This window comes from Nuphar pumila, chromosome 15, assembly GCF_984573655.1.
Source record: "Nuphar pumila chromosome 15, dmNupPumi1.hap1.1, whole genome shotgun sequence".
Classification (NCBI taxonomy): Eukaryota; Viridiplantae; Streptophyta; class Magnoliopsida; order Nymphaeales; family Nymphaeaceae; genus Nuphar; species Nuphar pumila.
This window is the reverse complement of record NC_143263.1, coordinates 75,176,374-75,203,458: the sequence shown is the minus strand read 5'-3', so window position 1 is coordinate 75,203,458 and position 27,085 is coordinate 75,176,374. Positions and strand designations below refer to the sequence as shown.

General features: G+C 38.8%; 1 protein-coding gene across 2 annotated transcripts; it reads left to right on the top strand.

Annotated features, from left to right (window-relative positions):
* Positions 1 to 1,862: 1,862 nt before the first annotated feature.
* Positions 1,863 to 26,170, top strand: LOC149815635 (acyl-acyl carrier protein thioesterase ATL3, chloroplastic-like). Of its 2 annotated transcripts, none has more exons than XM_089989951.1 (5): positions 1,863 to 2,044; positions 2,126 to 2,226; positions 2,678 to 2,787; positions 25,847 to 25,942; positions 26,035 to 26,170. In XM_089989951.1, the coding sequence occupies exons 1-5, from the start codon at positions 1,887 to 1,889 to the stop codon at positions 26,131 to 26,133; spliced, it is 564 nt and encodes a 187-aa protein (XP_089846077.1). In that variant the 5' UTR covers positions 1,863 to 1,886; the 3' UTR covers positions 26,134 to 26,170. The 2 variants fall into 2 exon arrangements, with proteins under 2 accessions (XP_089846077.1, XP_089846076.1); XM_089989950.1 differs by lacking the exons at positions 25,847 to 25,942; positions 26,035 to 26,170 and adding exons at positions 3,274 to 3,369; positions 3,462 to 3,774.
* The last annotated feature ends 915 nt before the right edge of the window (positions 26,171 to 27,085 follow it).

Sequence of the window (27,085 nt, the reverse complement as noted above, 5' to 3'; positions counted from 1 at the left end):
TCCTTGACTCGAACCTTTATCCATTTTTTCCCCACGCATTAAACACGTCTTAGTTGAGAACTATGGGTGTGTACCGTGTTTGAAATTCAGGGGCAAAGTAATGTGGGGACAACTTTGTCCCGTGCCTTTGGTTTTAAAGGGACATGCCAGTCGCACCTAGGGCTGGTAAACGAGCTGAACGAGCCAAGCTTGAGCACATTTTTGTGGCGACCCCAGCCGAGTTCGACCTCATAATTAATGAACCTGAGAAGTTTGAGCTGACTTGTTTATTGAAAAAAATACAATGGTTTAGAGCTGGAAGAAATAGGATTATAAAAAAAATACATGTAAAAAACATATTACAGTAATACCTAACAAACTTATACCAGTCGGGCCGAGCCGAGCCAGAACCTATTGTTTGTATTCAGCTTGTTGAGCCTATTTTATGTGTTCCAACGAGCTGTTTGTGAGCCCAACATGAACCGAGCTGTTTCCCTGGCCTAGTGGCAACCCCTGGCGCGTTTCTGGAGGTTCAAGCAGCGTTTGTCAAGCGTGTCAAACGTCCCCATATGGACACAATAAAAATTTTAAAAAAAACATCGTGAGAAAACCCTATGGTTTCAATAGGTAAAATTTTCAAGTTTTAGACTTGAGTTCCAACAGAACTTACATTGGTCTAAGGTGACGACACCATCAAAGATTTGGTGATGTCAGCTTTGGAAAAAACTTCATGCTAGGTACGGTAATCTTTTATTGGTCTGCTGGTTAGGTTTTCATCTGGATAGACCAGGTTCTATCACCAGTGGAATACGACGTGTGTCGAAGTAAAGCAGCCATCCAAGCATTGACTAGGGGCGTCAACTGTTCGGGTTTACCCTAACCCGACCCGTCCAATTATGGGTCCGGACCCAAGTTTCCATTAAGACCCATAATTTATCAATGTAAAAATGATACAAATATTATTGGTCTGCTTCATGTAGTTCTTATGGGGTTCGGTTATTGTTTCTCTTATGGAGGGACCAATTATTCTCAGGTTCGGACCCCACACCATACCTCAAAATCAAGGCCTGGTCTGGTTCTACCTGGGTTCGAACCAAACCTGACCTATTGACACCCCTACTGATGACCCCCATTTTGCGAGGTTTCAAGAGGGGCGACTTTTTAAATCTTCTTTTTTTTATTGGCAAGCTGGGGTGAGGCAGAACCCGACATGTTACATCTTATCAATCTTACGGTCTCCTCAACCATCTTCAACCTGGCAAGTAGGGGGTGTCAATGAGTGGGGTTTAATTACCTGGACATGACCCGAACCAAACCTTATATGGTCCGGGTATTGTGATAAATAAGAAGACCTGAATAAGACCTGGGTATGGACCCCCATTAATACATGGACCCGGGTATAGTTTAAGAAATTTTATACCAGACTAGAGCCCAACCCGAGTTTCGATTAAGACCTGCAAATTTTTAATGTAAAAATGATAAAAAAATGTGGTTTTACCGGGTCTGGTTCATGTAGTTCTTATCAGGTTCGGGTATTGTTTTTTTTATAGTAGACCCAATTAGATTCGGGTCCAGACTCAATACCATACCCAAAAATCTGGTTTCGCCTGGGTCCGAACCAAACCTAACCGGTTGACACGCAAGGACCATAATTACGAGTATTTGGAAAATCTCACTATCACACAAAATCCACGTGCTAGTTAGATGCTTGTTCAGTCAACAGAAAATTTTAGAAATGGCAAAATCGTACATTCCGAGAAGGAGGCTGCCTGGAAGGAAAGGCTGTGAATAACGCTATAAATTGATGGAATTAGACACAAAGGAACCCAACTTGGTGATAGAAGATGGAAGCCATTACCAAGTTCAGCTATGGAGCTTTCCGCCCCTTCAACCCTTCCATTACCACAATGCCTGCATGCTCAGACTCAACCACTCTGCTTAGGGTTCCATCAACAACCAAGTTGCCATCTCAAAGAATGCTTAGTCTGACACCTCCTCGCAGCTTACTCCTTAACAAGGATCCTCTCACCCTCCTCCAAGACCAAGATGTGCAAAATGGATCATGGTACGTCCCTCTCACTACAACTATATATGACCCTGTAACAGGAGGATCAAAGAGTACTAATTTGGGATTTGACTTTTTCAGTGTGCAGGGCTGTCATGATGTTGAGCTTCAAGTTCGTGATTATGAATTGGACCAATATGGAGTTGTTAATAATGCCATATATTCCCATTACCTCGAACATGGTGAGACTGAAATGGTTTTGTTTTTGTTTCTAGTTTGGTTTTAGCCATTTTTCAGCTACAGTACTGATGGATTCACCAAAAATGTAACCCTGTATTTGGCTTCAGAAAAATGAGAATCAACGGAAGAATATAACCCAATCTTCATGATTTGATTTTATTCAGACGGCATTCATGGGTTTACATGTGACTGCACACAAACATCATGAATTTTGATTTTCAAGCGCATCACCGGCACTATTCTTCTTTAACATACTGTTTATCATTCTTTACCAGCTCTAATTATTTCATAATGCTGATGGAAATAAGAATTGCAGAATTAGTTCTTCTTGGCAGATTGCCTGCCAATTGTGAAACATGTGTTTCAAGATTGATTTCTCAAAATTTTGGTTTTTCTTTGATGGTTGAATGCATGCATTAGTTAATGGTTCCCTACATTCCCTATGTGTTTTAGGTTATACAGACGTGTTTGACAGAGTTGGTCTCGATATAAATGGATTGAAGTCTGAAGGCCATGCAGCTGCAACACACAAGCTGTCTCTCAAGTTTATCACTCCTTTACAGGTAAGTAGTTAGCCATTCAATTACTGTAGAAAGTAGACACAGTTTGTCGCCAAACAATTAACAAGGTGTTCAGCCCTATCGACTGGTACTAGGTAGCGGCTGCCCCTGAGGCGTGGTCCAGTGTTTTGGACGAACACTTATAAAGTGCTTGGCTCTTTTAAGAGAGAGAGCGGGGCAGAACACTCTGCTTCCCGCCTATCCTGCTAATAAAAAGGGACACACACTTATAAAGTGTTCTCCTGCATCACACCACAATTACTGTAGCATCTTCCGTGATTATCCATTTTATCATACGGAATTTTAGTGTGATTTGTACCATTACTATTTCAATATTTCCACTCAATGAAATAAGTAGGGGTCAATATCATTTTTGTTTATTTTTTTATGATGAACAATATATTACAAGTTTCAATTAATATAAGTAAGATAGATAGAGGGTTTCTCCAATGATGCTAAGAAGTTTGCACTTTGTAATTGTGGATGCAGCGTGGAGATAGGTTTGTCCTCAGACTGCAAATTTCAAAAATTTCTACCACACGTCTGTTTTTCGATTTCTTCATTTTCAAGCTTCCAAATCAAGAGGTAACTATCACAATTGACAGTAAGAAGAAATCATGTCAATTTGATGAAAGAAGAAGGAAAAACTGCTTAACTTTTTCTTGTTAATTTCTCAGCTAGTCTTGGAAGGAAGTTCAATAATTGCTTGGATTGACGGAAACAACCATCCTGCACGTATTCCATCGGAAGTAAAATTGAAGTTGCAATCCGTTTGATGCTACTCTTGTACACATTGTCGTGCATGGATACATGTTTCTGCTAGAGGTCATCAATACAACATCCACAATAGCAAAATTCCCTACAAAGAAAGGAGAAAAATGCTAGTGTTTGCTGCCTCCAAAAGGCTGCCCATAAATGTTGGTGTCGTTATGTAGTCATTCTAGTTCAAATAGATAAAAGAAATGGTGAGAGCTTTTAGTGTTGTTGGAATTCTAACATTAAATTGTCATACTATTGTCAATCATCAATGAATTAATTCTTGTGCACTCATTTTCATTCCTTATAATTCCTAGGGTAGTTCAATTAAACAGGGTATGTTTGTTTCATGTAATTTTCATTGGAAATTGCTAATCTGGCATCCATTTTCCTTCCTTTCCTATTATGAGTGAAACAAACATCAAATTATGTTGGTAGGAAAGCGGCGTGCTGACACAAGTGGGTCCTACCAGTTTTCTTGTGCAAATCCTTTTATACCTCTCCGCCGATGAAAGCATTCTCATGTGAAGGCTGCGCTAGCAGAATTTTTTTGAAATCTGTACCCATTTTTGTATAAGGTCTAAACGAAAGTGAGAAGAAGACGAAAAGGAAAGTAAACACACTCTATTTACGTTGTTTGAAAGGAGGGATAAGGCTTTTCTTATTTTACCATCCTTGGCTATTTACAATTGTATAGACTATTTCCCACATATCGGTGAGATCACTCGGTTACAATACAACAGTTGGTGGTTTTTTTCCTCCTCTTCGAGTTTCTTTCCCTTGTAGTTTGATTTGTTGAGATTAGAGAGTTGAAGACTTATCTTTTGATACTTCGTACTTATCCTTCAACCCTTCTAGAATACCAGTACCATTTTATCCTTCATTAGTTGGTATTTGGATCAATTTTGAGTCCAAACTAGTATCACTAATACTCCCCCACAAACCCAACATTGGAGATTTTCATAAGCCAAGTTTGAGACTTGAATTCTTGAACATGGATTTAGTTTTTTTTTTTTTTTAAAGAGTTTAAAATGACTTTTTGAAAGAGTGAAGGAGGGGTTTAGTTAATGGCTTGGTAAACACATTTGTAACTTTGAGGGGATGAACCATGTAACTAGTTGTTGTTGAGCCGTGTTCTCACCAACAAAATGATAATCGATCTCAAATGGAAAATGAGTTTCACTGTCATTTGAAGGACTCATAAATTGTCACAAAAAATAGTTGGAGCTTGGGAATATCGATGCCAAGATCCTAAAGAATTAAGTTAATCCATGTGATTTCTGCAGCCATTGATGAGAAAAAATGATACTCAGCTTCGGAACTTGAACGCTAACAGTTGGCTGTTTATTGGCACTCAAAGAAAGTAGTGAATATCTCATAAGTCCTTAAAGTGAATTCGCAATTTAATTTGGAAATGACATCAATGACAAATGTGTAATTACTTCCTGTAACTATAATGTCTTCAACATAGAGAAGCAACAGTCTACAACCTTGAGTATTTTGGCAAATTTAAAGAAAAATCTGCATCACTGCAATAGAAGCCCGCAACCAATAAGAAAATATTGAACCTATCAAACCATGTTCGAGACAACTGCTTAATTCCTTATAAAGCCCTTTTTAAATTCTAATCATAATTAGGTCTTTGAGAATCTTGGAATCCAAGCTATTGTTCCATTAATACAGGTTCAATTAAAAAAGCACACAAGAAAGTATTTGTTATATCCAATTGGCAAAATTTTCACCCATGAGCCAACACTACAAGAAATTATCTTTTTATTGGTGCTCCTCTTATGCGCGCCAATAATGAAGCATATTTACTGGCATAAAATATGATCGCGCCAATAAAGAAGTATTGGTACAACATACATTGTGCCATTATAACATCTTTGTTGGCATGATTATATTTAGCGCCAATGAAGTAAAAGTCATTACTGGCACGAAATGGTTACGATATTTTGTGTGGTGACAAGAGAAAATGTCTCAATAAAGTCAACTCTTGGCAATTGGGTGTACCCATTAGCAACTATGCAAGCTTTTAATCTATGAAAAGATCCATTTTCTTGGTAGTTGGTGGTCGGTGATGACAAGAGAAAATGTCTTAATAAAGTCAACTCTTGGTAGTTGGGTGTAACCATTATCAACTATGCAAGCTTTTAATCTATCAAGAGATCCATTTTCTTAGGGACAAGTTTCCAAGGGCTTCTGTTTCATCTGTCATAGCTTGATACCACCTAGGGTGGTTTAAAGCCAAAAATTTATGCGGGATTGGGATTCACATTCCCGTGTTTGGACAAAGTGATCATAATATGAGAATTTAAATCTGGAATGCTACTAATAACAATATCACCTTGATTTACATGTTGATGGTGTTGTTAATTGAGGTCATGTTTTTGTTGATTTCCATCTAATTGACCCATGATTTCATATATATCGGATCAGTGTGACTGCCATGATAGGATCCAGCTGTCTGGTAATCAGCAGTCGAGAGGTGCCTATGATCTAAGGTTGATGATGTCATAAAGTTGGTTTTCTGGTTTGATTCTTCCTCTTGCTCACAACTAGCAATCCACTCAAAAAATATAGAGATCTCATTCTGATTGTTAAAAGTGTTATGCCATTACCTCAAAAAAAGGTGTTTATTTTCATAAAAAATAACATGTATACCAATGTACACACGCTCTGGTTCAATGTGTTGACACCAACAACCCTGGTAGTTGTCTTTATAACCCACAAATACACGAGAAAGATATCTCAAATAATACTTGTACTTAACATAGTCTCAGATGAATGCTTTGTTTCAACATGTGATCTCGAAAATTTATCAAAAAAACATCTCATGCAGCAACTCCTTCGCTTCCTCTGTTACTCTTACGTACCACTGATGTGCTTGAAACTAGTAGAACCAATGAAAGTGGGATGATGGATCTTTTGAATCTTTTGGTTATTGAATCATAATTAATTTTTCTAGAATCAGTCAAATAAATCATTTTATGAAATATATATAGCAATTTACACATTGGACTACTAGAATCAAATTAGGTATCCGGACATGTTTCACATATACATGAATCAACGAGAAAATAATAGTTCATGATTTACACACACACATATATATATATATATATATGTGTGTGTGTAAATCATGAACTATTATTTTCTCGTTGATTCATGTATATGTGAAACATATATATCTATATCTATATATATATATATATATATTGACTTAATCGCATCTACCCTAAACGGATTCTTATTTTGACTCAGACTCGGAATAGGATGGTGCTATGCACTTGATGTACACAGCCCGGTACGGCTTGTCATCCAGGTAAATTGATTAGTGGGCCGGCTGGGCTGGGCTGGGCGGGCCCATTGCCAGGCCTAATAACAAACAACAGGAGGATCAAAGAGTACTAATCTGGGATTTGACTTCTTCAGTGTGCAGGGTTGTCATGATGTTGAGCTTCAAGTTCGTGATTATGAATTGGACCAATATGGAGTTGATAATAATGCCATATATTCCCATTACCTCGAACATGGTGAGACTGAAATGATTTTGTTTTTGTTTCTAGTTTGGTTTTAACCATTTTTGAGCTACAGTATTGATGGATTCACCAAAATGTAACCCTGTATTTGGCTTCAGAAAAATGAGAATCAATGGAAGAATATAACCCAATCATCATTATTTGATTTTTTTGAGACGGCATTCATAGGGTTATATGTGTCTACACACAAGCATCGTGATTTTGATTTTCAAGCGCACCACTGGCAATATTCTTCTTTAACATACCGTTTATCATTTTTGACCAGCTCTAATTATTTCATATTGCTGATGAAAATAAGAATTGCAAAATTAGTTCATTTGTGGTATTCCAAAACAAAGCTACAGTTTGTTCTGATGGTAGGGAGAAATTATTGCTTGATATTTTGCTTTGGAGGAGGTTTACATGGAGGGCTGGCAAAAAACAAAAAACCAACCCGACCCATCAACCCAATTGGTTGACTCAATTTAACACAACCTGAGTTGGTATATATATGGTCAAGTACAAGCTTAAAAGTTGGGTCATATTCATATCATCATATCATGGTGGCAAATTTTGAAGATACACCTGGGGGAGTTGTAGTTGGGTGAGGCCTTAGCCGCTAGACAGGCAGTCAAGATTCTATTTTCACGAGTGTTAAAAGAAAAAGTCTGCAAGCCACGAGAAGAAGGTGGCCTGGGAATCCTTAACATGAGTCAAACTTATCCAACCCAAATATTTAAACTTTGTATCAAATTGAGTTCCTCTTCAGAACGGCAGCAGCCATCATTGATTAGGTGAAATGGAAAATTTGAGAGGGGGAGAAAGGGTAGAGTTCGGGTTTAGCCCATGCTGTTCTCTCATCAATTTTTTTTTCAATAATACTAAGAAAGTCATGTATCATGACCTAAGATTCACCAAAGTATTAGATTATCAAGAAAGTCATGTATCATGATCTCGGGAAAACTTTAAGATTTTTATTTTTTTAATCTTAAATGTTTAACAACCAGAATTTGAAAATGAGGCATAACCAGCATTACTAAGTAACTAACTAACTAACTAACTAACTATATATATATATATATATATATATATATATATATATATATATATGAGAACTAAACATATGAGGCTCCTTTTTTGTTAGGGCTCATAGTTTAAAGTGTTTTATGATAAATCTAAATTGTTAGATGTGTTTTATCATGATTGATTTAGTAAGAATGGACTCTTAGATCATGTTATATATATATATATATATATATATATATATAATGAGCAAACCTAGCAAGACTGGACCTAGTTTAGGCCCATAGGCTAGGCAGTTCACAAAATTGAACATGCACTGATTGTTGCATTAGGGTCGAAAAAGAAAAAAAAAATCTCATTGCAACAGTAATAGATTTAATGGAACAATATAAACGAGTAGATGGTCTATCGTTAGAACAATTGTTTTGCTCAAAAAATGAGTTTAGGAAAGGTGGTGTCAGTTCTGCCAACTCCATTCCCAATGCAGTGTTTTGGCAACACCTTTGTTCTCAAACAGCAGAGCACTGGGAAAACCACACTACACCTCTGATTCACGACTCCCAAACAGAGCCTTGGTTTCTACTTAAATCATCAATAATAATAAGGAAGCCTGCTTAAACAACTAAACTAGTCAAAATCACAGACGAAGGTAAGATCAGTGTTGTCAGTATCGGTGGGTATCAACTGATATTTATAATCAATGTTGTCAGTATCGGTGGGTATTGGCCGATATTTATCTTATCGTCAAAAAATCGATATGACACTGACCTGAATCAGCTATATTTTTTTAAAAATGTAAAAATAGCTTAAAATTTAATATTATTTTAATAGTTTTAACACGTGTCATATTCTGATTGACACATACTACTTTTTAATTATTTTGGCCTATTCTAAACGATACATTTGTGTATCGGTATGGGCCACACCCGAATCATTGGCGAAACAATACATGTCTGATTTCCATAGTAAGATGCATACCTTGAAAACATGGACACCAACTACCATTTGTCAATTGTACTAAAAATTGGACAACTATATGCCTAAAAACCAGATGTTGGATGGTTGTTAAATGGGGGATCAAACCATGAACTTTAATTTTGACAATCATGAATAATATTAAAAGCATAAAACTTTCCAACTGTTGCTTGTTATAACTATAAAGATGCAAAACATTGGTCAATTATTAGGAACGACTCTAAGATTTTCTAGGCATACAAATCCACCGTAAAAAAAGGAAAGCTAAAATAAAGTAAACAAAGTCAAATAATTGTTTTTTTATGATGAGGAATCCGTGTAACCAAGATCGAGCCACATTGGACCCCACCCTGGGTGGCAAATCCTAAGAGGGAAATTGCCCCAATAATGCCCTCTGGTGGTTCGGCCTCAAGAGTCCTCGGGCCTTCAAACTCTCAACCTTTCACATAGCCTAGAGTACCTCAGCCAGAGGGCAGGTTGCACAAATCTAAGTCTGGTGAATACTAGGTTAACCAACACTACAAGAAAATACGTTGTTAGCGACGGACTTTAGCGACGAAAGTATTCTGCCGCTAGTTAGCGACAGATTAACGAGCGAAAACTATTGGTCGCTATAATGAATGAAATTTACGAAAATAGTGATGTAAGATATATCGTCGCAAAATCCGTCGCTACTTAGCGACGGATTTTGCGACATAGTGTTTTGTCATAACGGACACAACATTTGGCGACGGCCTTTGCGACAAAAGATTTTCCGTCGCTACTTAACGACGTAATTGGCGACGGAATATATTCTGTCGCTAGTTTCGTAAATTTGATTTACATCGGCTTAGCGACGAAATTAATCCATCACTAAGCCATGGCGAATTTTTGAATAACCCTAATCCCAGACAACTTTTCATTTTCTTCTTTCGCTGCTCCCGCTCCTGTCGTTCGCCCGTTCCCGTTGTTCGCCCGCTCCTGCCGTTCGCCCACTCCCGCCATTCGTCGGTCCCACCGTCCGCCGTCCGCAGGCCCCGTCATTCGCCGCCGCCCGAAGACAGGTAAACGAGGGGTCGACCCCCACGCATTTTCCGGGAGGGGGTCGACCCCCTGCTTTTTTCGACAGGGGGTCGACCCCCTGACCCCCTGCCTGTTCCGGCAGGGAGTTAACCCCTTGCCTGTTCTGGCAGGGGGTTAACCCTCTGCTTTTCCGGCAGGGAGAACAGGCAGGGGCATAACCCCTTGCCGAAACAGGCAGGGGGTTAACCCCCTGTCGGAACAGCAGGGGGTTAACCCCTTGCCTTTCAGGCAGGGGGTCGAGCCCCTGCCGGAATAGGGGGTCGGTTAACCCCCTATGTTCCGTAAGGGGGTCGACCCTCTGTCAAAACAGCAAGGAAGTCGACGCCCTGCCGAAACAGCCTCATTTTTTTTATGGTGACTTCATTTTAAAACAATATTTTTTTGTGTAGATTTTTCAACGAAACCTGCTTGTGCTCAGCCACCTGTGGTAAGTAAGTGACAAAAACAATGCAAATCGGGTAAATACCCGTGGTGAGTAAGTGATGCAAGCGTATCACATGTTATTTAATTTATTAGAAGTAGCATTTTATTGTTCACACACTCACTTAGTTGTTGATATTTAGGGTTGCTTTGTTGGAGTTCGGAGATCATGCTGAGCATGATTTTAATGTATGAATATGGAAGTGTTCTTATTTTTTGAGTACGGAGTCCATGCTAGGCATGGTAGTAGTTAGTGAAATATTGAAGTGTGTTTGCTGCAGGTACAAGTTTGACATTTGTTTGATATAAATAATTACGATGTATTGCAATGTTTGATGTAATTGTATCCATGCTTGCATGTAGTTACTTTCAATTTGATTATGACTTTCATGTGAAATTGTATAATGAAAGCATGTTTCAAATGATTGTATTGTGTCATTAATAGTTTGCACATGAAAATATTAAGTTATTAATGCATGCATCAAAATTCTTGTTATTGTATGACATCGTATATTGCATGATAAATTTGATATTTTCTTCATCGTAGCATTCTGATTGTTCTCTTTTAATTCGTTAGGTTATTATTCGTAACATCATAAGAAAATGACTGCAAATCGTGAATGGATGTACCGTAAGATAGTGGACAATGAGTTATCGCATGAATATATAGATGGTGTTGAAAGTTTTATTGAATTTGCAACGGCAAGTGTTAGTACAGTAGATCCCACAGGTCGGATTAGGTGTCCCTGCAAGATTTGTAAGAATAATCAATTTGTAGAGCTTCATGGCATTAGACATCACCTATACAGGAAGGGTTTTATTAGTGATTATCAGAACTGGACGTTTCATGGAGAAGAATTTAGAAATAATTTTGATACACGGGTGAATGTGGTGCACGATAATCCATATATGGATTTGATATTTGATGCCGCAGAAATAGAACTGGGTTCTGTTATGAGTTCTATTGATGTAAGAACTGTCGTAGATGAAGAATCATCAAACGATGCAGCTAGTAGATTTTATGATTTAGTTAGAGATACTGATGAGCCACTTTGGAACGGTTGCGAGAGTCACACTATCTTGTCTGCAATTCTTCAACTAATGAATTTGAAGTCCGAGTATAATTTGAGTCAATCATGTTTTGACCGTTTGTGCATGATTGTGAAGAGTATGTTGCCCAAATATGAGAAATTGCCACGAAATTTCTATCATGTGAAAGTTATCGTCAACGCTCTAGGTATGGGTTACAAAAAGATTGATGCTTGTCCAAATCACTGCATGTTGTATTTCAAGGAGAAAGAAAACAATATATCATGCCATCATGTGGGCATCCTCGGTTCAAGCCAAAGACAAGAGGCAATGATAGCACGAGATCAAAGGAAGTTTCATACAAGTCGCTCTGCTACTTTCTTATCACTCCTAGATTGCAACGATTGTATATGTCTTCAAGGACAGCTAAACACATGAGATGGCATGCAAATAAAGTTCGACACGATGAAAACACGATCACGCATCCTGTTGACGCTGAAGCTTGGAAGCACTTTCATCGTACTTATCAGAACTTTGCAACGATGAATAGTGGCGTGTGTGTCAAGGGTAGCAGCTACAAAATGAACATGATTACTACGGTGTTATAGAGGAAATAATGGAGTTGACTTACTTAGGCATAAATAACAGGGTAACTTTATTCAAGTATCATTGGTTTGATCCAACCGCAACAAGACTCTACAAAGCTTCAGGCATTGTGGAGGTGAATCATAAATCCAGGTTTAGAACATATGAACCATTCATATTAGTCTCGCAAGCTCAACAAGTTTATTATACTTCATATCCGAGAATAAAAAAGTCAGATAGAAATAAATGGTGGGCAGTTTGCAAGGTGAAGTCCAAACTATACCGTGAGTATGATCAGTTACAGGAAGATAAGTTAGCTGAAGACAACGATTACTATCAATCAGATGATATCTATGACTTCGCTTATGGTCACGATGTTGCGCATGATATGCATGTCATATCTCCATTGGCCGATGAAACATTCATAGAAGAATGTGATCCAAATAATATACCAAGTGGATGGGTAAACAATGAAGAAGAAGAAGAAGAAAGTCAAACAAGTGACGAGGAAGAATTCTCAAGCTAGTGAGCAAAATCTTGTAATACAGACCTCTATTTAAATGCGTTACAATACTTGATGTGAATGATTTGAATTATTTGAATGTATTGTAATACTTGATGCGAATGAATGAGTTGTATTGCAATACTTGATGTGAATGATTTGAATTATTTGAATATATTGTAATACTTGATACGAATGATTTGAATGCATTGCAATGAATGATGTGAATGATTTGAATTATTATAATACTTTATAATACTTGATGTGAATGAATGATTTGTATTGCAATACTTGATGTAAATGATTTGAATGCATTGTAATACTTGATGTGAATGATTTGAATTATTTGAATGTATTGTAATACTTGATACAAATGATTTGAATGCATCACAATACTTAATGTGAATGATTTGAATTATTTTAATGCATTGCAATACTTGATATGAATGATTTGAATTATTTGAATGCATTATAATACTTGATGCAAATGATTTGAATGCATTGCAATGCTTGATGTGAATGATTTGAATGCATTGCAGTACCTGATATGAATGATTTGAATGCATTGCAGTACCTGATATGAATGATTTGAATGTATTGTAATACTTGTTGCGAATCATTTGAATGTATTGCAATACTTGATGCGAATGATTTGAATTATTGTAATACTTAATGCGAATGACTTGAATGTATTGTAATACTTGATGCGAATTATTTGAATGTATTGTATAACATATGTTATTTGTTAGAATATGGTTCGTAGATGTTACAGTGGTCGCTCATCCAGTAGTAGCCAGGCCCAACCTTCATCTTCACGGGCTCCTGTGATAGGTATATCATTTAACTAATTGAATGCTCGATTAGTTCAAATGCGCATTCTGAGAATTTCTAACGTATTTTTTTACAGATGATATTTCGCCTGTACACGACCCACCTACACCAGTTGATCACACAAGTTAGCAGCCAACAGAGGAAGCAGGGTCTTCTCAGTCTAGCACAAGAAGACTCATTCGAATAGTGTATATCGATAATCGATCGTAAGTATTTCGTTTTCAATTATTGCATATCTTATAAATATTTTATATTGATATTTACTATATACCAATTCATGTGCATCATGAGGTTTGAGCCACAAGAAGTAGTACGTGAGATTAAGAATTCACTTCTTCAACATCTACCAAGACCGGTTGCTCAATGAAAAGAGTATCCAAATGAGGTATTAGACAGATTGTGGTCCTCATTCACGGCATACAGTTGTTTCTCATATTTAATGTATTTCATATTTAATTTTTTTTAGTCATGTCTACTAACTTTCTGAAAATATTTGTAGGCTTTAAATCGCTTCGCAACTACGGTGGAAGAAAATGATGCAAGGAAGGTGTGGCAGAAGGTGGCTGCAAATCGATTTGCAGACATGCTGCACAATATAAAGACTGCAGCAAAAAAAGCATCTGGCGGAATAGATGATCCACTACAGTGGAAGAGCCATGACCCTATTACTATCAGGAGAGATTATTGGGATGGAATGTGCGATAAGTGGGTGGGAGATGCATTTCGAAATCGCTCTGCGAAGGCTGCACAAAATCGAGCGAAAATGCCCGAAGCCCATCTACACACAGGTGAATCTAAGACATTTGGGAGTCACCTGAAGAAAATGGTAACTCATCAATATATAATATTAAGTTTAGAAGTATTGTTGCAAACTTGTTAACTAAATCTTTTATCATTTAACTTCGCAGGAAGCAAAAAAAAGAGGCATTGTACCATATAAGGATGTGTTTATTGAAACACATAAACAAAATACCACGGGAGACTTCGTATCAGAGAAGGCGAGAACAACAACGGTATGTATTTATTCTATTAATAATCATTGCAATATGCAAGTTATCATAATGTTATCATTAATTATTAATGTATACTTTAAACATTATTTTGTAAGAGGCATATGAGCAACAGATGGTAGAGCGATATGGTGATGACGCTACTCAACATCCATCATTTGATCCTGCAGCAGGTGAACCCAAAAAAGGTCGCGTGTTCGGGTTTGGGAGTAATATGAACACTTCACTTGTTATTACTTCTTCCACTTACGGCTCACAGACTTCTTCAGTCGACATAAGCTCCAAGCAACAGGCTATTCTTTTCGGTGAAGATGTACACCAGATCGTTAAGGACACACTGCGTGACTACTTCCATGAAACTGTCGTCGACGTTCTGCGAGATGAGTTCAACAGTTTTTTGCTGAACAAAGGATCTTCGATTGCAAGTCCCTCTCAGGTATAATCACATATTCAGTTTTTTGACTGCCTTAGAACACATATGAGCATAATCGAATCACATATATAATTTTTTGGCTGCCTTAGAGCACATATGAGCATGATGGAATCACATATAGAGTTTTTTGCCTGCCTTAGAGCACATATGAGCATGCTATAATCACATATAAAGTTTTTTGCCTGCTTTAGAGCACATATGAGCATGATAGAATCACATATAAAGTTTTTTTGACTGCCTTAGAACACATATGAGCATGCTATAATCACATATTCAGTTTTTTGACTGCCTTAGAACACATATGAGCATGTTATAATCACATATTCAGTTTTTTGACTACTTTAAAACACATATGAGCATGCCAAAATCACATATAAAGTTTTTTTACTGCCTTAGAACATATATCATTCATGATAGAATCACATATAAAGTTTTTTGCTTTGCCTGCCTTAGAGCACATATGAGCATGATAGAATCACATATAGAGTTTTTCTGACTGCCGTAGAACACATATGCACATGCTATAATCGCATATTCAATTTTTTGACTGCCTTATCACACATATAAGCATGATCGAATCACATATATAGCTTTGTTTTTGCCTTAGAGCACATATGAGCATTGTAGAATCACATATAGAGTTTTTCTAGTTGTCTTAGAACATATATGAGCATGATATAATCGCATATAAAGTTTACTGCCTTAAAACACATATCGTTCATGATAGAATCACATATAGAGTTTTTTGCCTGCCTTAGAGCACATATGAGCATGATAGAATCACATATAAAGTTTTTTTACTGCCTTAGAACACATATGAGCACATGATAGAATCACATATAGTGTATAATTTATTTCAATAATTTTGTTTATCAATACTGACTGTTCTTTTCTTATGTAGGTTGTTAGCGATAATCAGCGTAGCAGAGCTAAAGGGACAGATCAAGGCAATGAATAAGAAGATGCACAAAATCTTGGCGATGATTAGATTAATGTGTTGAAGAAGTTCTATTTTTTTTTTTGTTTCGAAATTGTAATTGTTGAATTGTAAATAATTAAACTTGTTAATTTTAAGGTGGAACGATTAATTGTTGTAGATTCCTTTTATATGAAATTTTATGTATACTTTGTTTTTTATTACAGGAAATATAAATTGTACCATTCTCGATATTTAATTTTCAAATAAATTTTTTTTTCGTGTTTGCGACGGATTAGCGATGGATTTTTCCATCGCTATGTATATAAATCTAGTGATGGCTTAGCAACAGATGTAAATCCGTCGCCAACCGAGGTCACCGTTAAGTGTTGGCGGATTGACGACGGAATACGTCGTTCGTTATTCCGTCGCAATTACCGACAGAACTGGCGACGGATGTATTCCGTCGCCAGTTAGCGTCAAAAAATTTGTGATGTAAGCTTTCCGTTGCCTCGTCGTCGCTAAGCCGGTTAGCGACGAAATGTGGTCATCGCTAATCCACTACTTTGTTGTGGTGCAACTCCTTTCCCTTAAACGATTTGGCAGTCCATAAAATATACATTAAATAAACTCTTAATTGTTTCATTCCTGTAAAAAGGAAAGACCTATTAGCAATACTAGAATTTGGACTCAAAACCAACCCAAATACCAGCTAACGAAGGATCAAATGGTATCACTATTCTAGAAGGGCCAAAGGATAAGTTTGTAGGATTAAAGAATAAGTCTGTCAGCTCTCTAAATCTCAGCGAATAGGACAAGGGAAGGATACTCAATGAGGACAGAAACGACCAACTGTTGTGTTGTAGCCAAGTGATCTCACCACTATTTATGGTAAATATCCTATAATTGTAAAAAACCAAGGATTGTAAACTATTCACATTTTCTTTTGGTAATTAATTAGTTTAAGGTGTTTCTTTCATTTGATCTTAGTTTGTTTCAGGAATTGTTTCTTGGGGGTTAGTTTGTTTGTTTTGTTAATTTGTCTTTTAGTCGTTAGTTGTCATAACTTAATTCTTGTTAGTTAGATAGTTAGTATTATTATTTTGTCTTGTAGTGGATTGTTATTTCATGTTAGTTTAATTCAAGTTTTTGTGATTTTTGCTTATAATAACCTTCGATGTTTTTATAGTTTTCTTTCTCATTTTCGTGTTTTGTCTTTGATTCTCGTAGGGAGACGTTTAGACGTGTAGTGAGCCCTCAAAAGTACCCCTGAAAAGCCCTCTGAAGTCCTTAAAAGGTCTCCTCAAAAAGCCCTTCAGGCCCTCAAGGAGCCCCTTCAGCAAATAGAAATAGAAAAGAGATTGGTGAAGAAAAAGAAGAGAGATCATAACCACTGAAGGACAACGAAGGAACAAGAAGCTCAAGAATTGAAGATCATTTTTTTCTTTTATTTCAGATTAGGATTTTTATTATTTTATTATTTAATTTACATATGTAATAAAACCATTTATTTTTATTTGTTTAAGCCCTCGACAAGGGGCCACACTCTTATTTAGTTAATTGTTTTTATTTTTAAGGCAATAAAGAGTAGTTTAGTTATTTATGGAATATAAAGTATTTTTCATGGTCCCTGAGTTCGACCCAGACTCCACCACTCGTGCGAGACAGTTTTTATTATTTGATGCACAATTTGCATAAACGTTTTTATTGAAAATATCATTTTAAAATACTCTACTGAAACAGTTGCATCAAATTTTTGGTGTCGTTGCCAGGGAACGACGATTAAAATATGAGTATTCACTTTATTGTTATTGTGTGTTCACGTTTATTTAGGTTGCTAGTTTTCTTTCTGTTCTTTACTTAGGGTTGCTAGTTTCTTTCTTTGTTTAATTGTTTAGGATTGCTAGTTTCTTTCAGTACTTAGGATCTAGAATCACGTGTTTGCAAATCCTAGATACCAACTTGCCTTTCTTGCACGACCCACCTATTAGGCTTTCCCTTAGGAGGTGATTGCACACGATTGGTATTATGCTCTTAGTTTATTTTCGCAAAATATTTGTTGGGTGCAAGTGTGTGGTGATGTGTTTACTACTTCTTAGTTTTCTTTTTCTTTACCTGCTTTGTGGTTTGGCCGCTCTGCACGTTAGGTATTTAGAAAATATATTCTTTAAGATGGTTGTTGCACCGGTCTACCCTTAGGTGCATGCAAGGGTGATGGTCACTTAACCCCGAGCTTGCTGAGTCAGTTGAGGACCCCGAGTCCCTTATTAGAAGAGCCCGCAGATCCGGCCCCATGGTTGATGATCAACATTTGACCCGTCCTCTCAGGGAGTACTTCATGCCCAATGTTTACACTCCTGCCTCCTGCATCACTAGACCTGATGTAGGAGCCAATCATTTTAAAATCAAGGCTAATGTCATCCAAATGTTACCATCCTTTTATGGCCTTAACAATGAAGACTCCTATTGTCATCTCGATGTGTTCCTCGAGATCTGCTCTACAGTGCGGATCAACAATTTTGGAGATACGCGTTAAGGTTAACGTTGTTTTTTTTCTGCCTCAAAGACAAAGCTAAGCACTGGCTGAAGGCTCTACACTATAAGAAAAATGCATATTAGCGGCGGACACTATCCATCGCTAATTCGCCGCTAACATGTTTAGCGATGGCTTAGCGACGAAAAGCTTTCGTCGTAAAATCCGTCACTATCTTCACCTTAAGAGAGGCTTTCCAAAGAACCAGGATGCCCTCAGCAAACCCAACGGCCGGTATAAAAGCATATGTCACACCTCTCCATAAGTAAGATACCACTGATAAGAGAATATCCTCTATTTTGGTTTCACAAATTATAGCGATATTCGAACTTTCATACCTAATCCAATTAACTAAAAACAAGTGCTTACGGGGGCAATTCATGCCCTTAATATTCCAAATACACATCTTCATGATAAATAATCAGGCAACACCCTAGTACGCCTTTGTCGGGCTGAGCGTCGAACTGAGTTGTACCCATCTTCTTGAAGCTGGGCTCGCAAACATGCCAATGATTTAGCTCTACGAAAACTATTTGTGACCCTAGCCGCCGATCGTGCTCGAGAAATAATCTATTGCTGGATCGAAGAAAGTTGTCCGGGTGAAATCTGCACTCCTAGCGCTCGCGTAGCCTCGACAAAGGACATACCCTATATGTCAAATATGTCATCGACCCCTTGTGACCCACCCTCCAGACCTAACAAATTTGGGCAAGGTTGTGGATGCACGGGTTGCAAGCGGGAGACCCCCGAGGCCCCCTGAACAGATGCTCTGAGAACCTCCATGGGACATCCCCCATCTTAATCGAGCAGGCAGTCCGCCGAACACATAAATTTGGTAGGTTGTGGCATGCAAGGTGACCACGAGGCCATGCCATTAAAACCCAAAAAAATGTTTGGGCGGACCCCATGCACACCAAGACGCCTTTGCACGGTAGGAATATCGTCAAAACATGAAGTATAGAAATGGCAGAACAAAATATCCCACGATCATCAAAAAATGAACGGGCCCAAGATCCATCATGGGCGATAAATGCAACACAACTCCCAGAAGCAAGATCGTGCTGGCGGCCCAATAGTCGAAGAGGCAAACTAGATAAACATATAGAGCCTGAATAATTCTCAATGCAAGTGGCCCCACACTCCATCTCAAGAACAGTCATACTCATTAACTCGTCAGGACGAATGTGACAACTTGCTGGCTTAGAAGGACGTTTTCCGATGGATGCTCTAGTAGACGAGCGGTAGAACTCTGGCGAACGTCCAGCCTCACTGAACGAATATACGGCTCTGGATACCTTCAACAGTACCCAGAGCGATCCTATCTTAACCGCCGAAAACTACGACGTACCTGCCTCCAAGGTACACACTTGCGCCACATCACAAAAAGATACAACAGATCGACGAGGAGTAGGAACCCGATGCCTGGCCTATGGTGAAGGTTCTGGCATATGATACTCGCTGGAGAGGCAAACAATACAACCAATTCTTGAATGATCTTAGCCACACCTGTGACAAAAAACTCTTGAACAGAAGTTGAGATTGAAACAGATAGTACACCACCAGTCCCCCGGCTTTGCCTGGCCCACATCTGCCCGTCGCCTAAGGTTGCAGAAAGAGGGTTGCCACGCCGGCCTAACTAGATTCCACCCCTCTAATACATCCTTGTTAGAGGATGACCTGAAAATAGGAGCATTGAGCGACCCTTGAATCTCGTTGTCTTCCAACGCTTCCCTTTGAACAGACTTGACAAACCACGAGACGTCCCCTAATACAAGCGCTCATCGACACAAGCCGCGGACCAGAAACCCAGACAATGAAGCAAAGAATCCCTGAGACAGCCTGAACGGGACCCTAACCAGAGCCCCCCACTTCCAGAGCGACATCGTGAAGGCCCAAGCATTAATCCCCTCCGCCAACTCCAGGAGAGCCTGTTTGTTGTGAGAAATCGATTGACTACATGAGAGACTCCAAAATTGATCGGAGCCCCGCGACTTGCCTCTCATAACCATCATCATCATTATCATGAGAGAGAGAGAGTTACCCTTGCAGTGCAGCAACGAGTCATTGGGGTTGTGGTCGAGGCAGTACACTCTCCTTAGCACGCAATAGCCCTTATTCTATAGCAATCTTCCCTCAAATCCCCGCCAGAGTTGCTGCATTCCATGGACACACACCATAGAGAGAGAGAGAGAAAGGAAGAGGTACCTTAGCATCGTTGGTTGTTTCTCTCGCCGGAACATCGCCGACTGGGTGCCGAAAGGCCGTCGTCGACTCGCACAATCTGCTCCTTTTACACACCGATGCAGCGGTGCTACTACCTGAGTGCTTTCGCTGGTCGGAGAGGTGAAGCAAAGTTGCAGCTGACGTGCAAGAGAAAACTTACAGGAGAGGTGGAGCAGATGTGCCAGACTACAGTGTAGGCTGTAGCAACAACCGTTCAGCTAAAGGGGGGGAGCAGCATCGGTCTGGTGTGCCGACTGCCTGAAAAAGGGAGAAGAGGGGGGAGAGTTGTGGGAAGTGAGGCGACGACAACAGGGCCGAGTAGGGCCTCCAGCGAAAAGGTTGAGCAGAGGCTCCGTGCTACAGGGGCTTAGGGAAAAGATCGAGGAGGGGTGAGGCATCGGGTGGTTCCAATGAGGGTTCGGCGAATGGATCGAACTAGGCTTCCGGGTAAATGGTTGAGTCGAGGCTCCGTGCTTCAGAGGCTCAGAGAAAGGGTCGAGGAGAGGTAAGGCTGAGAGAAAATCTTAAGATCGTCCATCTCGGATGGGGAAAGAGGAGGGTTGTTGGTGAGGGACCCACCGTTCAAGGGCCCGCTACTATGGGAGAGCCTCCCTAAGGTTCGAGGAGATATCTATAGACACCGATTGACCGGACGGAGGTCCAATGCCGATGCATCTTCACCGACCAAAACCTTTGAATGGTGTGTGCTTTTGGTGATGGGGAAAGAGGAGGGATGCTGGTGAAGGACCCACCGGTCAATGGCACGCTGCTGTGGGAGAACCTCCCTGAGGTTCGAGGGGATACGTCCTGCTGACAGTTTTCGGTGCTTCAGACACTGATTGACCGAACACAGGTCCAATGCCAATGCCTCTTCACCTGCCAAAACCTCTGAACGGTGTGTGCTAGTGTTCGAGAGAGGCAAAAGGCGACAGGGGAGGTGGAGGCATTTGGGGTTTGGGACCAGGCCAAGAGAGAGAGAGAGTCACCATAATATGAGAACTGAAATATGAAAACTAGAATATGAAAAATGGAAATGTGGGCATTTTCAATACTTTTTTTGCAAATCCAACCATGTGGATGTACTAAGCATGGTGAATTTACTAGGAATCAACCATTGGATCATGTATTTTTTATGAAAAAGTGCATGTTTTGAATGCTTGAACATTTATGAAAATTATGAGTCATTGATTTTAAAGCTTTAAAAAGATCTTGTTTATGCATCAAAATCAGATGATTCAAAAGCAAGTATATATATATATATATATATATATATAGTAGCCCCATTTTCTCATTCTGGTTGTGCCCCATTTTCTCATTCTGGTTGTTAAACATTTAAGATTAAAAAAATAAAAATCTTAAAGTTTTCCCGAGATCATGATACATGACTTTCTTAGTATTATTGACAAAACATTTGATGAGAGAACAGCTTGGGCTAAACCCGAACTCTACCCTTTCTCCCCCCTCAAATTTCCCATCTCACCTAATCAATGATGGCTGCTGCCGTTCTGAAGAGGAACCCAATTTGATACAAAGTTTAGATATTTGGGTTGGATAAGTTGGACTCATGTTACGGATTCCCAGGCCTCCTCCTTCTCGTGGCTTGCAGACTTTTTCTTTTAACAGTCGTGAAAATAGAATCTTGACTGCCTGTCTAGCGGCTAAGGCCTCACCCCACTACAACTCCCCTAGGTGTCTCTCTGTTTTTTTCTCAAGTATCTTCAAAATTTGCATGATATAATATGATATGAATATGACCCAACTTTTAAACTTGTACTAGACCATTTATACCAACTTAGGTTGTGTTAAATTGAGTGGGTTGATGGGTCAGGTTGGTTTTTTGTTTTTTGCCAGCCCTCCTTGTAAACCTCCAAAGCAAAATATCAAGCAACAATTTCTCCCTACCATCTGCACTAAATTCAGGTTTGTTTTGGAATACCAAGAATGAAAGCTTTTATCAGAAAGGTTCCCACCAAACGAGAATGAGACCCACTGATAGCTCCTACCAACCACGCGGAGCACCTATAATTTTTAACATAGATCTTTGGCTTTTGTTTGTCTGTTTGTGTTTTCTTTTTGGAATGGTGGTCATGCACTCATTGGATTCTTGCACTCATTGGTGGTAAACTAACGAGACCAAGAGTGTTTAATATTTAAAACATAAGGTTATTTTTTATTTTAGTTAAGCCGCCTCATCAAGTAACTTGAGATAATTTCTTTTTAAAAGTTGGGCAAAGCAGAGAGAAATTATCCTCTTATTAAGAAAAAAAAGATTTGGTGATGGCAGCTTTAGAAAAACTTCATGCTAGGGACGGCAATCTTCCGATGAAAGAGCATTTTTGTAAAATCTCAACATATTTTTTCTCTCGTCAACATTTTCCCGAGAACCAGGTTTCTGACTGTGCACATGCAAATGGCAAGTAAGCTGGAATTTCTGGTGGTTTTATTGGTCTACTGGTTAGGTTTTCATCTGGGTAGACCAGGTTCTCTCACACGATTGAGGATTCTTTAAGCTAAAGATAAAAAACCAGTGGAATACGAACCTGTTGGCTTTCCAACGTCTTTCAATCTTTTGGTGTCAAAGTAAAGCAGCCATCCAAGCATTGACTAGGGGCGTCAACTGTTCGGGTTTACCCTAACCCGACCCATTCAATTATGGGTCCAGACCCAAGTTTCAATTCAGACCCATAATTTGTCAATATAAAAATGATAAAAATATTATTGGTCTGGTTCTTATCCAGTATCATTTCTCTTATGGAGGGTCCAATTATTCTCACCTCCCAACCCAAATACCATACCCAAAAATCGAGGCCAGGTCTGGTTCTACCCGTGTTCGAACCAAATCCGACCTGTTAACACCCCTATTGATGACCCCCATTTTGCAAGGTACCAAGAGGGGCGACTTTTTAAATCTTCTTTTTTTTATTGGCTAGCTGTGGTCAGGCAAAACCCGAGCTGTTACATCTCATCAACCTTGCAAGTATGGGTGTCAACGGGTCGGGTTTACCCAAAAAAAACCTGAACCAAACCTTATAGGGTCTGGGTATTCAATAAGAAGACCAGATTAAGACCTGCCCGGGTATAGTTTATGAAATTTTATACGAGACTCGAGCCCAACCCGAGTTTGATTACGACCTGCAAATTTTTAATGTAAAAATGATAAAAAATATGATTTTACCGGGTATGGTTTGGGTCTGCTTCATGTTGTTCTTATCAGGTTTAGGTATGATTAATATTATAGTAGACCCAATTAGACTAAGGTCCACATTCAATACCAAACCCAAAAATCTGGTTCAAAGTCTGGTTTCACGTGGGTCCGAACCAAACCCGACCGGTTGACACCCAAGTTGTAAGGATCATAATTATAATTATGAGTACTTGGAAAAGACATGCAGAAAATCTCATTGAGAACCAAACTTGGATTTGCATTTAACACACAAAATCCACGTGCTAGTTAGATGCTTGTTCAGTCAACAAAAAATTTAGAAAATGGCAAAATTGTACATCCAGAGAAGGAGGCTGCCTGGAAGGAAAGGCTGTGAATAACGCTATAAATTGATGCAATTAGACACAAAGGAACCCAACTTGGTGATAGAAGATGGAAGCCATAACCAAGTTCAGATATGAAGCTTTCCCCCGCATCTACCCTTCCATTACCACACAGCCTGCAAGCTCAAACTCAACCACTCTGCTTAGGGTTCCATCAACAACCAAGTTGCCATCTCAAAGAATGCTTAGTCTGACACCTCCTCACAGCTTACTCCTTAACAAGGATCCTTGCAGCCTCCTCCAAAACAAAGATGAACAAAATGGATCATGGTACATCCCTCTCACTACAATTATGACCCTCGCTAAGGGATGTAAATGCATCGGAACCAGGTCGGATCTAGGCATTACTGAGTCTGACTTAATCGCATCTGCCCTAATCGGATTCTGAATTTGACTCAGACTCGGAATAGGATGGTGGTATGCACTTGATGTACACAGGCCCCATACGGCTTGTCATCCAGGCAAATTGACGAGTTGACCGGCTGGGCTGTCCCATTGCCAGGCCTAATAACAGGAGTATCAAAGAGTACTAATTTGGGATTTGACTTCTTCAGTTTGCAGGGCTGTCATGATGTTGAACTTCAAGTTCGTGATTATGAATTGGACCAATATGGAGTTGTTAATAATGCCATATATTCCCATTACCTCGAACATGGTGAGACTGCAATGGTTTTGTTTTTGTTTCTAGTTTAGTTTTAACCATTTTTGAGCTATAGTACTGATGGATTCACCAAAATGTTACCCTGTATTTGGCTTCAGAAAAATGAGAATCAAAAGAAGAATATAACCCAATCATCATGATTTGATTTTATTGAGACGGCATTCATAGGTTTACATGTGTCTACACACAAGCATCATGATTTTGATTTTCAAGCTCACCACTGGCAATATTCTTCTTTAACATACTGTTTATCATTTTTTACCAGCTCTAATTATTTCATATTGCTGATGGAAATAAGAGTTGCGGAATTAGTTCTTCTCGGTTGATTGCCTGCCAATTGTGAAACATGTGTTTCAAGATTGATTTCTCTGTATTTTTTGTTTTTCTTTGATGGTTGAATGCATACATTAGTTAAAGGTTTCCTACATTCCCTATGTGTTTTAGGTTATACAGATTTGTTTGTCAGAGTTGGTATCGATATCGATGGATTGAAGTCTGAAGGCCATGCAGCTGCAACACACAAGCTGTCTCTCAAGTTTATCTCTCCTTTACAGGTAAGTAGTTAGCCATTCAATTATTGTAAAGCAGACACAGAGTTCGTCACCAAACAATTAACAAGGTGTTCAGCCCTATCGACTGGTGCTAGGTAGCAGCTGCCCGCGGGGCGTGGTCCAGTGTTCTGGAAGAACACTTATAAAGTGCTTGGCCCTTTTAAGAGAGAGGGGGCCACAACACTCTGCTTCCTGCCTATCCCCCTAATGAAAAGGGCACACACTTATAAAGTGTTCTTCTGGATCACATCACAATTACTGTAGCATCTTTGGTAATTATCCATTTTATCATACAAAATTTTAGCGTGATTTGGACCACTACTATTTCAGTATTTCCATTCAATGAAATAAGTAGGGGTCAATATCATTTTTGTTTATTTTGTATGATGAACAATATATTACAAGTTTCAATTTATATAAGATAGATAGATAGAGGGTTTCTTCCATGATGCTAAGAAGTTTGCACTTTCTAATTGTGGATGCAGCGTGGAGATAAGTTTGTCCTGAGACTGAAAATTTCAAAAGTTTCTACCACACGTCTGTTTTTTGATTTCTTCATTTTCAAGCTTCCAAATCAAGAGGTGACTATCACAATTGACAGTAAGAAGAAATCATGTCAATTCAATGAAAGAAAAAAGAAAAACTGCTGACTTTTTGCTTGTTAAATTCTCAGCTAGTCTTGGAAGGAAGTTCAATAATTGCTTGGATTGACAGAAACAACCATCCTGCACGTATTCCATCGGAAGTAAAATTGAAGTTGCAGTCCATTTGATGCTACTTTTGTACACATTGCCACACATAGATACATGTTTCGGCTAGAGGTCATCAGTACAACTTTCACAAAAGCAAAATTCCCTACAAAGAAGGGAGAAAAAGGCTAGTGTTTGCTACCTCAAGAAGGCTGCCATAAAATGTTGGTGTCTTTATGTAGTAATCCTAGTTCAAATAGATAGAAGAAATGGTGAAAGCTTTTATTGCTATTGTAACTCTGTCATTAAATTGTCATACTATTATCAATCATCAATAAATTAATTCTTGTGTACTCATTTCCATTCCTTACAATTCCTAGCATAGTTCAAAGTAAGCAGGGTTTGTTTGTTTCATGTAATTTTTATGGAAAATTGCTGAGCTGCCATCTCTTTTTCCTTTCTTTCCTATAATAAGTGAAACATTGGGTCCTGCCAGTTTTCTTGTTCCAATCCTTTCATACCTCCCCGCCTATGAAAGCATTCTCATGCGGAGGCTGAGCTAATAGGATTTTTTTTAAAAATTTGTATCCATTTTTCATGAAAGGTCTAAACGAAAGGGAGAAGAAGAAAATTTAAATAAACACATTGTATTTACGTCATTCAATAGGAGGGATAATGCTTTTATTATTTTATCATCCTTGGCTTTTTACAACTGAATATGCTTTTTCTCATATATCATGGTGAGATCCTTGGGTTACAATACAAGTAGTGGCTTTTTTTCTCCTCATTGAGTTTCCTTCCTTTGTAGTCTAATTTGCTAAGATTGGAGAGTTGCAGACTTACCCTTTGATACTTCATACTTATCCTTCAAGCCTTCTAAAATACCAATATCATTTTATCTTTCGTTTGATGGATGACTCGGCACAGGAGCCGATTCATGATCCGAGATCCAAATGAATCGCCATGCGCAGAAGCTAAGTTAAGCAGATGAATCCGAACAAGACTTAAACAATCTGTGATTCGAAGCCTGAATGC